This window comes from Aquarana catesbeiana, linkage group LG07, assembly GCF_042186555.1.
Source record: "Aquarana catesbeiana isolate 2022-GZ linkage group LG07, ASM4218655v1, whole genome shotgun sequence".
In the NCBI taxonomy this organism is placed as follows: domain Eukaryota; kingdom Metazoa; phylum Chordata; class Amphibia; order Anura; family Ranidae; genus Aquarana; species Aquarana catesbeiana.
The window spans coordinates 24922318-24935257 of NC_133330.1; the positions used below are offsets into that span (position 1 = coordinate 24922318).

The 12940-nt window shown below is 43.2% G+C and overlaps 1 protein-coding gene across 1 annotated transcript in view; it reads left to right on the forward strand.

The window, feature by feature from the left end:
* LOC141102796 (laminin subunit beta-1-like) overlaps nt 1-12940 on the forward strand; it is a gene marked incomplete in the record, with an annotated part of 183860 nt that overhangs the window by 102033 nt on the left and 68887 nt on the right. The window contains 4 exon segments of the mRNA XM_073591808.1: nt 2924-3003; nt 4861-5022; nt 10783-10840; nt 10842-10937. Of these exon segments, the coding sequence (XP_073447909.1) occupies nt 2924-3003; nt 4861-5022; nt 10783-10840; nt 10842-10937 (396 nt within the window).

A 12940-nucleotide genomic window follows, 5' to 3' on the forward strand; every position in this document is an offset into this window, starting at 1 on the left:
AAAAAAATAAAGGATTCATGCTTGTTGATCTAAGCAGTACTCCCACTTTAATTGTCAAACACTTTTAATGACTAAGCCCCTCAGGGGTGTTGTCACAACAGAAATGCATTTAATACATAAGCCCCTCAGGGGTGTTGTCACAAGACCAATGCATTTAATGCATAAGCTCCTCAGGGGTGTTGTTACAACTGCCAATCACTTAATGTATAAGCCCCTCAGGGGTGTTGTCACAACAGCCACACATTTAATGCATAAGCCCCTCAGGAGTGTTGTCACAACAGCAATGCATTTAATGCATAAGCCCCTCAGGGGTGTTATCACAAAAGCCATACATTTAATGCATGAGCCCCTCAGGAGTGTTGTCACAACAGCAATGCATTTAATGCATAAGCCCCTCGGGGGTGTTGTCACAATAGCAATTTATTTAATGCATAAGCTCCTCAGGGGTGTTGTCACAACTGCCAATCACTTAATGTATAAGCCCCTCAGGGGTGTTTCCCACAGTATCTTAACTTTTAATACATGGTCTCCCTAAAGATGTTGCCAACAGCAGCTACATTTTGAAACATGAGCCACTCAGGTGTGTTGCCCACAGCAGCTGGATTTTGATTACAAGAGCCCTCAGGGGCATTGCACACAGCAACTAAAACTTTAATACATGATCCTCCCAGGGGTTTTGCCTATAGCATATACACTTTTAATACATGAGCCATTCAGAGGTGTTGCCTACAGCAGCTACCATTTTATTTCAGGAGTTCCTCAGAGAGGGCCATCATTTTAATATATGAGACTCTTGACTACACCAGACACACATTTAATACACAAGCCCCTCAAGGGTGTAACCCACAGCAGCTTCAATTTTATTACATTAGTTCTCTTAAGGGTATTGTCCACAGAAGCTACACCTTAAAATACATGAACCACTCAGGAGTGTTGCCCACAGCAGCTACCTTTTAAAAACATGAGCCCTGCAAATGTTTTGCTTATAGGATATAAACCTTCAATTCATGAGCCATTTGGAGGTGTTGCCCACAACAGTTACCATTTTAATCCAGGAGTCCCTCAGGGCTGTTGTCACAACAGCCATAGTTCTAATACATGAGTCCCTCAGGGGTGTTGGCCACGGCAACTTTACTTTTATTATTTTAGCCCCTTAAGGAATTTCCCCAAAAGAAATACACTTTAAAATACATGAGCCACTCAATGTGTTTGCCAGCTACCTTTTTAATACATGAGCCCCTCAGAGGCATTGCATATAGCAACTACACTTTTAATACAAAAGTCCTCCAAGGGTTTTGCCTACAACAGATACACTTTTAATGCATGAACCCCTAAGCATGGGTGGGCAAACTACAACCCTCCAGCTGTTGCAGAACTACAAGTCTTATCGTACCTCTGCCTTTTATAGTCATGCTTGTAGCTGTCAGTCTTCAAATTCCTCAAGGAACATGTAGTTCCACAACAGCTAGAGGGCAGCAGTTACCCACCCGGGCCTAATGGCATTTGCCTCCAGCAGAAACACTTTTATTACATGTGCCACTCAGTGGTGTTCCCTAAAGGAGCTACCATTTTAATCCATGAGTCCCTCAGGGGTGTTTTCACAATAGCAAACATACATATAACACAGGAGCCCCTCAGAGGTGTTGCCAACAGCAGCCACATTTTAATACATGACCTCCTCAAGGGTGCTACCTGCAGCAGCTTTACTTTTAGTATATTAGCAGCTAAACTTTTAAGACATTTTGTCCACAGCAGCCACACTTTTCATTTTTTTCATACATCATCAAAGCCATGTTTTTCATACATCAGCTCTTCAGGGGTGTTGCCCACAGTGGCCATATTTTTAATACATTACCTCCTCAAGGGTGCTAAATGCAAACGCTTTAATTTTTGTTACTGTAGCCCCTCAGGCATGTTGCCGACAGCAGCTAAACTTTTAACACAAGCCACTTAGATGTGTTGCCCACAGCAGGCATATTTTTCATACATCAACTCCTCAGGGGTGTTGCCCACAGTAGCCACATTTTTAATACGTGACCTCAAGGGTGCTAAATGCAGCAGCTTTACTTTTATTACATTAGCACTTAAGGCATGTTGCCGACAGCAGCTAAACTTTTAAGACATGAGCCACTCAGATATGTTGTCCACAGCAGACACACTTTTCATACATAAACTCCTCAGGGGTGTTGCCCGCAGTAGCCACATTTTTAATACATGACCTCCTCAAGGGTGCTAAATGCAGCAGCTTTGCTTTTAGTACATTAGCCCCTTATGCATGTTCCCGACAGCAGCTAAACTTTTAAGACATGAGCCACTCAGGTATGTTGTCCACAGCAGACACACTTTTCATACATAAACTCCTCAGGGGTGTTGCCCGCAGTAGCCACATTTTTAATACATGACCTCCTCAAGGGTGCTACATGCAGCAGCTTTACTTTTAATACATTAGCCCTTAGGCATGTTGCTGGCAACAGCTAAACTTTTAACACATGAGCCACTTAGATGTGTTGCCCACAGCAGCCATATTTTTCATACATCAGCTCCTCAGGGGTGTTGCCCACAATGGCCACATTTTTAATACATTACCTCCTCAAGGGTGCTAAATGCAGACGTTTTACTTTTAGTACATTAGCCCCTTAGGCATGTTGCTGACAGCAACTACACTTTCAAAACATGAACCACTTAGATGTGTCGCCCACAGCAACCACACTTTTTATACATTAGCTCCTCAGGGGTGTTGGCCATAGTAGCCAATGGGATGTTCGCAATGCATAGGCACAGATGATAGCTCTTCTTACCTCTGTCTCTCAGTCTCAAGCTTGTTTTTGAGAGTCCGGTTTCGATTGTTTCTCCTTTATTATAAAACGCGATTTTATATGCAATAAAACTGCCTCCTTGATTGTTCTTTTTTTCCAAATTTCAGCCAGAGTTTTGGGGTCTTAGCAATGACATGATGGGATGTCGGCCTTGTAACTGTGATTTTGGAGGTGCTTATAACAACAGGTATGTCTAGCAATTTGTCGGCACTGTTGAGATGAAATATAATGGTAAACCGATGAATCCTTCGTGTTTATGGTTCAACCTGGATTGCAGTGATTGTCCTTCGCAAATGCCACCCAATTCTCTTCTAATTTGGCTGATTTTTTTTGGCAATAACACCATTGTTCCTGTTAAAGAAATAAACCCATTAACTACAATAAAATGGGAACTGTATGTTGGTGTGAGCACAGACATGTGTTGCTTGCTTCAACCAAGGATGCAATCTGGAGATAACTGTCCCAACCAGGGTTGAGGCAGGATACCACCCCCCCCCTCCCCCCGAATATGACCGGAAAAAAGGACCAGGGGGAACAGCAGTCACTGAAGGTACAGACAGCAACACTGCATGTAAAATAAGTATATGGTGTACATGTTTGACCAAAATCATCGCCTATGTAGTGGGAGTGTGGCTCAAGGTGATCCCTTCCCTATGAAAATTTGAGAGGGGAAGGGATCACCTTGAGCCACAGTGACAGAGAGAATAACTTGTGAGTCTGCTGTTCCTCCTTTACTGTCCTGTCTGGGGGGTGGAATTGTGACCTGTAAGTGAAAGTGAAACTGCAGCAGAGAAAGATCAGATTCCCTCCCCTGCCAGGCAGAACTTTAGGCCCCATTAGCGGGTAAGATCGGCTTCCAAAAAGGTAAGTATACTCATTTATTGTTTACAGGGATAGAGAGGTTAGTGTTAGATCCGTGGTGTCTATAGATGCAGGGATTTGAGTTTTTGCATGGACTTCCACTTTAAAGTTTGGGGTTAATTATTTATTATTACTTAGTATTCATTTATTGAATTTATTTATTAATGTTTTTTTTTTAAATTTTGTATTTATTTTACATTTATTTATTCATTTATTACAATTATTGTTATTAGGTGGTGTCTATAGATGCAGGGATTTGAGTTTTTGCATGGACTTCCACTTTAAAGTTTGGAGTTCATTATTTATTATTACTTAGTATTCATTTATTGAATTTATTTATTATTTATTTAGGATTTTTTTTTTAATTGAGTATTTATTTTACATTTATTTATTAATTTATTATTATTGTTATTAGTATTATTATTATTATTATTATTATTATTATTATTAACACCCTAACAAAAAAATAAATAATAAATAACCCCAACTACTAATCCTACCCTAACCTAACCTTAACTCTAAGCGCCGGTTCACATTAGAAGCGGCACAACTTGCAGGTCGCCTCACCGAGGCGACCTGCACACGACTGCCGCGGCGACTTGCAAGACGACTTCTGTATAGAAGTCTATGCAAGTCGCCCCCAAAGTAGTACAGGAACCTTTCTTCTAAGTCGGAGCGACTTGCGTCGCTCCAATTAGAACGGTTCCATTGTACAGAACGGGAGGCGACTTGTCAGGCGGCTAGGTCGCCTGACAAGTCGCCCCCGTGTGAACCGGCCTTAACCCCTTACCCTAGCAGGAAAACAATATTAATAAATAAATAATAATAATAAAAAAAAAAATAAAACCTAATGGAGAAGCTAAAAAAAGCTGAAATACCTAGCAACAAATAATGCAACAGAGTCTTTTCTTTTGGCTAATAAAAAAACGGCAAAGCTAAAAAACGTGCAAGTCATTGATAAAAAAAAAAAAAAGCTGAAATCGCACAGAAAAACACAGAAAAAAAAAACGCCCGAAAACCGCTCAAAGGCTCTACGCTCAGGTGTGAAGGCAGCCTTACTATTAGCACCGGATGGACAAAAATACAAATCCTTAGACAGGCAAAACGTCTCCCTAACATGTATTTCATCTTTGTATTTGGTTGTTGTATTTTAGTTGGATATAAGTGATTTGTCTGTGCACAGGTGTTCCTTGGAGGATGGTCAGTGTGAATGCCGAGCCAACATCATCGGGCGTCAGTGTGAGGATGCGCAGCCTGGCTACTTCTGCATGCCGCTGGATTACTACACATATGAAGCAGAGAACGCCAAGGGGCTCTCCCCAACGGACCCCCAAACACCGGTAATGTTATTTAAGCTCTGGGGAGCACCATTGTTCACTTTAACTGCTTTCCTGTATATATACAAAAATTATTGATAGCTTTTGAAATCTAACGCCAATTTTTTTTTTAAAGTTGAACTCCAGGCTCATTGAAAAATGTTCCTAAATATACTACATGCTTTAGAGTGGTTGTAAATCCTTTCATATACCAAGTGAAGTGATTGGCCTCAGGTGACACACGGGGATGAAACAAATCCTCCTACATAAGTTGTACCTGTTTATCTGCTGTCTTCTCTTCTCTACATCCATTCAACATCCAGGATTTATAAGGGATGTCTGAGCTGTCAAAAATTAGAGGGAGGGAAGTTAAAGTTACACACTGCAGAGCTCAGTGAAGAGAGATTTGAGAGTTGATTGGAGGGAAGGGACACCCCCCCTTTTGCACACAGCACACGGGAACAATACCCGAGGCTGTCAATCACAGGCTTTGTGCTGGAGACCCCTCCCCTGTCACCATTTTATCTCTTGGTGTCAGGAAAAAGAAGTGACTCATACTGATAGCAGAGGAAGGGGGCAGCAGACAGAAATGACACTTAGATGAGACAAGTACACACTATAGAGGGATACGCTTTGTTCACATTTCATGACTGAGGTTTACAACTGCTTTAAATAGCCAATCAATAGACAGTTATTATTTCTCTTCTTGTGTGCTTAGTAGTTACTTGTTGATTCTGCCAGTGGCGTTGTGTAGCTTTCTTACCTTTGCAGGGCTGACAATGCGGTTGAATTAACAAGGGCCAGTTTCGAAGAAGGGTTGAGGTCACATGACTTTGTAGAATAGTAATGATATAGTGATTTCACCAGTGGGTTTAAGTAGCCGGTCGTTTGCTCTAAATGTGTGTGCATATATATATATACTGTATTTATTGGCGTATAACACTCACCTTTTCACCTTAAAAATCAGGTGCAAATAGCGTGTGCGTGTTATACGCCAATACTTCAATTTTAGCTGCCTCGGAGGGGACAGGGAGCGGGGCGGGATGAGCGCCGTCAGATCACATACAGTGAGAATCTCCTGTTTACTTGGCGGCCTCTGTAATAGGAAGCCCCATCTCCTGGGCCGCCATTGGACCACTGTTCTGTTCGATCAGGCTGCACTGATGGCAATGGTGAGGCTGCTGCATTGATGGCAATGGTGAGGCTGCATTGATGGCACTTGTGAGGCTGCAGATGGGCACTGACTCTTATTTTGCTTCAAAGTTTCTTATTTAAAATGTAGGTTTTTTTTCCTGAAACTTCCCTTTTAAAATGAATGTGCGTGTTATACGCCGATAAATACGGTATATATATATATATATATATATATATATATATATATATATATATATATATATATATATATATATATATTCCAAGTAGGGTTCACAATAATGCAATAATAATAATAATACAATATTGAATAACAATAATTTTTATAATACTAAAATACTACTAATAATACAATTTTATAATAATAATAATTATCATTATTATACTATAATAAATAATAATTTTTGCAACATTGGGGTCTATCCACATAGGGGAATTGAGTGCCCCCCCTCCCCCCCATTATCTTCTTACTTTAAATTTATGTCTGTAAAAAAAAGTACAAGTCCAGAAAATTACCTGTTGAACTTTCAGAATTTTAGTGAGTTCCTAAAGTGGTTCTAAAGGCTGAAGGTTTTTTTTTTTTTTTTTATCTTAATGCATTCTCTGCATTAAGGTAAATACCCTTTCATGATCATCTAGCCCCCCCCCCTCCCCAAACACTTACCTTATGTGCTCACTCTCTCCCTCCTCACTGGACTCAGAGGCAGCAGCAGGAGTCATTGGCTCCTGCTGCTGTCAATCAAATCCTGTAGATCCTGTATTATAATAATAATGATTTTTTTTTCCTATAAATAACTCGTTTAATTTCGGATAGAGCAGAGAGAAGTTACCACTTTGTCTGTGACTCCAGGAGGGAGATGGCCCTTTGCATTTTATCGCTGTGACACCATAGCAAGAGAAGAGAGGGGCGGAGCTTACCGGGACAGGAAGAAAATCCTGACAGTCCTTTATGTGATCCCAATAGAATCAACAAGTTTTGGGTGGAATTTGGCTTTAAGCTTTTTTTTTATTGGCACAGAAATTTATATCTGCACATATATCTATATTTGTTTGCAGGCATGAGACCCTTTCCATGCTTGTTAGTGAATGTTCATCTAATCATTGATCATAGATGATCATCCATTGATTAGCACCATTCAATGAACATTTATCAGCAATCGTCTTACTCCCCATCTCGGACATTTCCAGGACACATTTGTAGGTCCGCCGTTATCGGGATGGAGAAATTCCACCGGCGCGAAGTCCTAAAAAGAGCCCATTGTTATAGAAATGAAATGCGACCAAAGCGGTGGAGTTCTGCCAATACCATTCCTTGTCCGGTCCCTCTCCTTCCTATCTCAACCCCTTATCTCCTGAAAGTTGGAATCTGTAAATGACTTGTTTGTATCATTTTATTACCGAGTCTCCAAAGGTTTCAGTACAACAAGGACCGCATTGTATATTTTACATCATTTTTTTGGCCTGAAAAAAAAAAAGCCATCAGAGTCCCAATTAGAGTCTCCCTCTTTAATTGGGGTCCACATCATAGTCCCCCCTTACTTCAGGGTCCCCATTAGAGTCCCTCCTTACATCAAAGTACATATGAGAGTCCTCCTTACATCTGGATCCCTATCAGAGTACACTTTACATTAGAGCCCCCCTTGCATCAGGGTCCCCATCACAGTCCCTCCTACATCACAGTCCCTCCTACATCAAGTCCCCCTCTTTAATTAGGGTCCACATGAAGGTTCCCCCCTCACATCAGCGTCCCTATCAGAGCCCCCCTTTTATCGGGGTCCCTCCTTACATCAGAGTGCATGTGAAAGTCCCTCCTTACATCTGTATCCCTATCAGAGTCCCCCCTTGCATTAAGGTCCCCATTAGCATTCCCCTCTTTAAGTAGAGTCCCCATCAGGATCCCCCCTCACATCGGGGGCCCCATTAGAGTCCAACCTTACATCTTGGTCCAATTTATAGTCCCCCCCTTACATCAGAGTGCATGTGTAAGTCCGCCTTGCATTTGTGTCCCCATCAGTCTCCCCTTACATCAGAGTCCCTCCTACATCAGGGTCCCCACTAAAGTCCCCCTCTTTAATTAGAGTCCACATGAGGTCCCTCCCCCCCTCACATCAGCATCCCTATCAGAGACCCCCTTACACCAGGGTCCCTATCAGAGTCCCTCCTTACATCAGAGGGCATGTGAAATTCCTCCTTACATCTGGATTCCTATAAAAGTCCCCCTTACATTAGAGTCCCCCCTTACATGAAGGTCCCCATTAGCATTCCCCTCTTTAATTAGAGTCCCCATCAGGATCCCCCCCCTCACATCAGGGCCCCATCAGAGTCCAATCTTACATCTTGGTCCATATTATAGCCCCCCCTTACATCAAAATGCATGTGTGATTCCGCCTTACATCAGAGTGCATGTCAGAGTCCATCTTGCATTTGTGTCCCTATCAGACTCCCCCTTACATCAGAGTCCCCCTTTACATCAGGGTCCCATCAGAGTCCCCTCTACATCACAAATCCCCCATTAGAGTCCTCCTCTTTAATTAGGGTCCTCTCTTACATCAGGACCCCATCAGAGTCCCCATCGGAGTTCCCCACTTACATCTCGTTCCATATCAGAGTACCCCTTACATCAGGATCCCCAATCAGAGTCCCCCTTACATCATGGTATCCTTTAGAGTCCCCCTCTTACATCTAGCTCCATATCAGAGTCCCCCTTGTATCAGGGGTTCCCCCTACATCAGGTCCCCATTATAGTTCCTCTCTTTAATTGGGAGTCCTCATCAGGGTCCCCCCCTCGCATCAGGATCTCCATCAGAGATCTTGGTCCATATCATAATCCCCCTTACATCAAGGTCCCTATCAGAGTCCCCCCTTAAATCAGAGTGCATATGAGAGTCCTTCTTACATTTTGGTCCATATCAGACCCCCCTTACATTAGAGACCCCCCTTACATCAAGTTACCCATCAGAGTCCCCCTTACATCAGGGTCCCCATTAGAGTCCTCCGCCTTAATTAGCGTCCTCGTTTATATCAGGACCCCGTCAGAGTCCCCCTTACATCCGGGCCCCATCAGAGTCCTCCTTACATCAGGGTCCCCATCAGAGTCCCCCCCCTTACATCTAGTTCCATATCAGAGTCCCCCTTACATTATGGTCCCTTTTAGAGTCCCCTCTTACATCTAGCTTCATATCAGAGTCCCCCTTATATCAGGGTCCCCCCACCCTACATCAGGTCCCCATTATAGTTCCTCTCTTTAATTAGAGTCCTCATCAGTGTCCCCCCTCACATCAAGGAGCCTATCAGAGTCCCCCCTACATCAGCGTCCCCGTTAGAGTCCTCCTCTTTAATTAGGGTCCTCTTTACATCAGGGCCCCATCAGAGTCCCCTTTACATCAGGGACCCCATCAGAGCCCCCCCCTTACATCTAATTCCATATCAGAGTCCCCCCTTACATTAATGTCCCCATCAGAGTCCCCCTTACATCAATGTTCCCATTAGAGGCCCCCCTACATCTAGTTCCATATCAGAGTTCCCCTTACATCAGGATCCCCATCTGAGTCCCCCCCCCCCCCCCCCCCCACACACTACATCAGAAGCAGCCAGGGACCATAGGCATCTTCTGGGGGCCCTAATCCTCAATAGTGCACATTGAGGATATGCCACTGACCAGATGTGGCCCATGGTCTGTAGTTTGGAGACTCCTGCTTTATTACATCACATACAGGCATACCCCGCTTTTAAGTACGCAATGAGGTTTATTCCCTAAAGCTGGAAAGTGCAAAATCAGGCTCACTTTTGCATAGAAACCAATGAGCTTCTAACCCCAGCTTATTCAATTAAGCTTTGGTAATAAAACCTGGAAGCTCATTGGTTTCTATGCAGAAGTGAGCCTGATTTTGCACTTTCCAGCTTTAGTAAATAAACCCCATTGTGTACTTAAAAGTGGGGTATGCCTGTATTCCCCTTTTATCACATTTTCATATTGTAATCCTGTATATCGTGCCTTTTAATTTTCCAGTACATGTATACCTTTTTCTATCACCTTTTTATTATTTTTTGTCTTTTTTACATGTACTCTTTTACACCTTCTACTGTTTATCACATAGAACAGGAGTGTGGGATTTTAGGGGAAAATAGTGTATGATTTCTACAGGTTGAGCTTTGTTCTGCTCCTGCCTGGGTTCACTTTTAAAGCAGAACTCTGGGCACAAATAGCCACAAAGGATATAAATCCTTGTGTGCACCAAATTCTTTTACAAACCAAGTTCTTATCTTGTAAAAGTAGCAGTGAAATCATCACGTGTGCTGTATATGGCCTGTGCAGAGCTGTAGGAGGAGCCCAGAAGGCTCCACCCACTACAGGCTGCTTGCAGAAAACTACAGGAGAGGGGCGGAGACAAGACTAGTCACGCTGCACAAGGAGAGAGGGCAGCAGTGAGCGGTCTTTATTACAGGAAGTCTCACACTGGATTACTGCACAGATCTGAAAGAAATACACAAAGCACAGGAAGAATACATGACTCTTGTACTTAGACAATATTTGTTTAGGCCGGAGTTCAGCTTTAAGTCAGGAAGGTCAAGCCCTCAGTTCCAGTTCAGGAAGGCAGCCGTAAAGGGCAGTGATAATTATTGTACATGTTAAACAGGGTAATCCCCAAACCAGAGTCTCAGACGGACTGTGTGGAGTACTACAACGCCATTCAGGAATGGAAAGAAAGTGAGGCTACGCCGACACCGAAGAACCATCCGCATCCTGCAACAGAGGGCGGCCAAGCGGCGAGTACGCCAACTGCATCAAAGGGTGAGCCCAATGCTCCCGTATGTTAGAATCTGCTACTGTTATATCATTTGACAATATATGCTTCCAACACTTGACATCCCCAGCTGAGAATATTTGGGAACACCTTCATTTGAAGTTATTTCCATATTTCGTAAAGTTGGCCACATATGGAATGATTTTAATTAGTTGGTTTTACCAGTTTTACCAGCAACTGTGCAATGTTCAAACTAATAGTAGCCACTGTTCCCATGCTCACTTGATATGTTGGTGGAAACTCAAGGGTAGGCATTGGATGGAGCTCATCCACGCTCACCGTACGTCTATGCTGTACAAGCTGGCCTCACACAGATGATCTCTGCATTTCAACAAAACTTTTTGTTCCAGAAAACATGCATGAAGAAGCCCCGCCCCCACGGAACCTCCCTCTGAGATCATCAGTGTGGAGCCTAGTTGAGCTTGATGGACATCCCATTCCAAACCATGGTCATTAAAGTGTATCTCTCTCTGTCAAGTTTTTATTGCTGTCTGTATCCCCGGACAGGAGATTTGACTTCTCGGTTTGTCTTGATGACCACTGCCACTAAAACAAAAAAGTGATGGGAATTCCAAAATGTTAGAGTTGTCACCAGAACAAGAGGTGAGAGCAAATCTTCCCCTCTTAGACAGATGTTCCCCATGGAAGTTTGACCCTCACCTCTTGTTTTGGCTAAGATCGAGTAAAGTGTCTGTTAGGTGGACCAAGTTCATAAACCTTGTCCCTGTCAGGAGCCTTGCGTCTCGGGGGGGTTCAGAATAAGGTCCGACCCCTTCAAGGGGAGGGAGGGGGTGGACAAAAGCACACCCTTAAGTGCACTTTTGTGTTTTCACATGCACCTTTCTTGTTCACTTAATGGTTTTCGTTTTTTTTTTGCGGACCACCATTCACATGCACCTTTCTTGTTCACTTAATGGTTTTCGTTTCTTTTTTTGTGGACCACCGTCAATAAAAAAAAAATTAAGGTCTGTTCTTGTCAGTTTTTGGGAACAGAACGCTGGTGACTCTTGATAAATGGGGGCATCGGTTAGTAATTCCTGGCGTAATAAGTTGGGTACGGTGGGAGGGATCCTTTTCCTTCCGGGTTGAATCTAGCCTGGTTCCCCAGGCTTGTCCCCAGTTGAAGTCCGGACTCTTCCTAAGAGTCTGCTGGTAAGAATGGGGTTGCATCTGTCTGTATGCGGGCTGGGAGCTGCAAGGAGCTGCCAGTGATGTGCCCCCTGTGATTGGCATCCCAGGGTGCCAGAGAAAACAATTTGGCAGGAGTGCACCATTGACTTCTTCACTGGCACTAAAACACATCACTAATTGCTTTTCTTGCACGCACCTCTTGGTTATGCCTTTTGGCTAGACCAGGGGACATTTGTATACAGGCCTGCCATGTTATTGAACTTGGCACTTTTTTATTTTTGACTATTTATTATAGACACTTGCTGTGCATGTGTGCTTGTTGTTTTATATTAATGCACAGAGATTGAGGGTGCAGGTTATTGGGGCCTTCCCTGATGTTGTGGAGAGAATCTGTGGCTTTCAGGTCTTTTGGCCTTCAGCGGGTCCCTAAGCAATGGGATCCACCTGGATTCAGCCCAGATCAACCAACCCCTGAGGGGTTTAAGGTTTGAGACCCTTCTTCTTTGGAGGTTTGACCATTACTTTACCCTTTGTGCACGTTTTTTTGTGTGCTGTGATTTCACGGTTCACTTTTTTGTTCACAGGGGTTCAACAAGCACTGTGGAGCTCCAGAAAACAAAAACTCTTACATTTTGGATTTCCCGTTACTTTTTGTTTAGGTGGCAATAGTCACAGGACAAAGAGAGGGTGGAATCTCTCCAATGGGGCCACAGATACCAATGAAAATGTGAGAGAGAAAGATACACCTTAAAGTCCATGGTTTGGAGTGAGTTGTCCAATAAGCTCATATAGGTGTGATGGTCAACTTTTGGCCATATAATGTTTTTGCAGCTGGAAAGAAGGAAGATGAAGTGGAAGT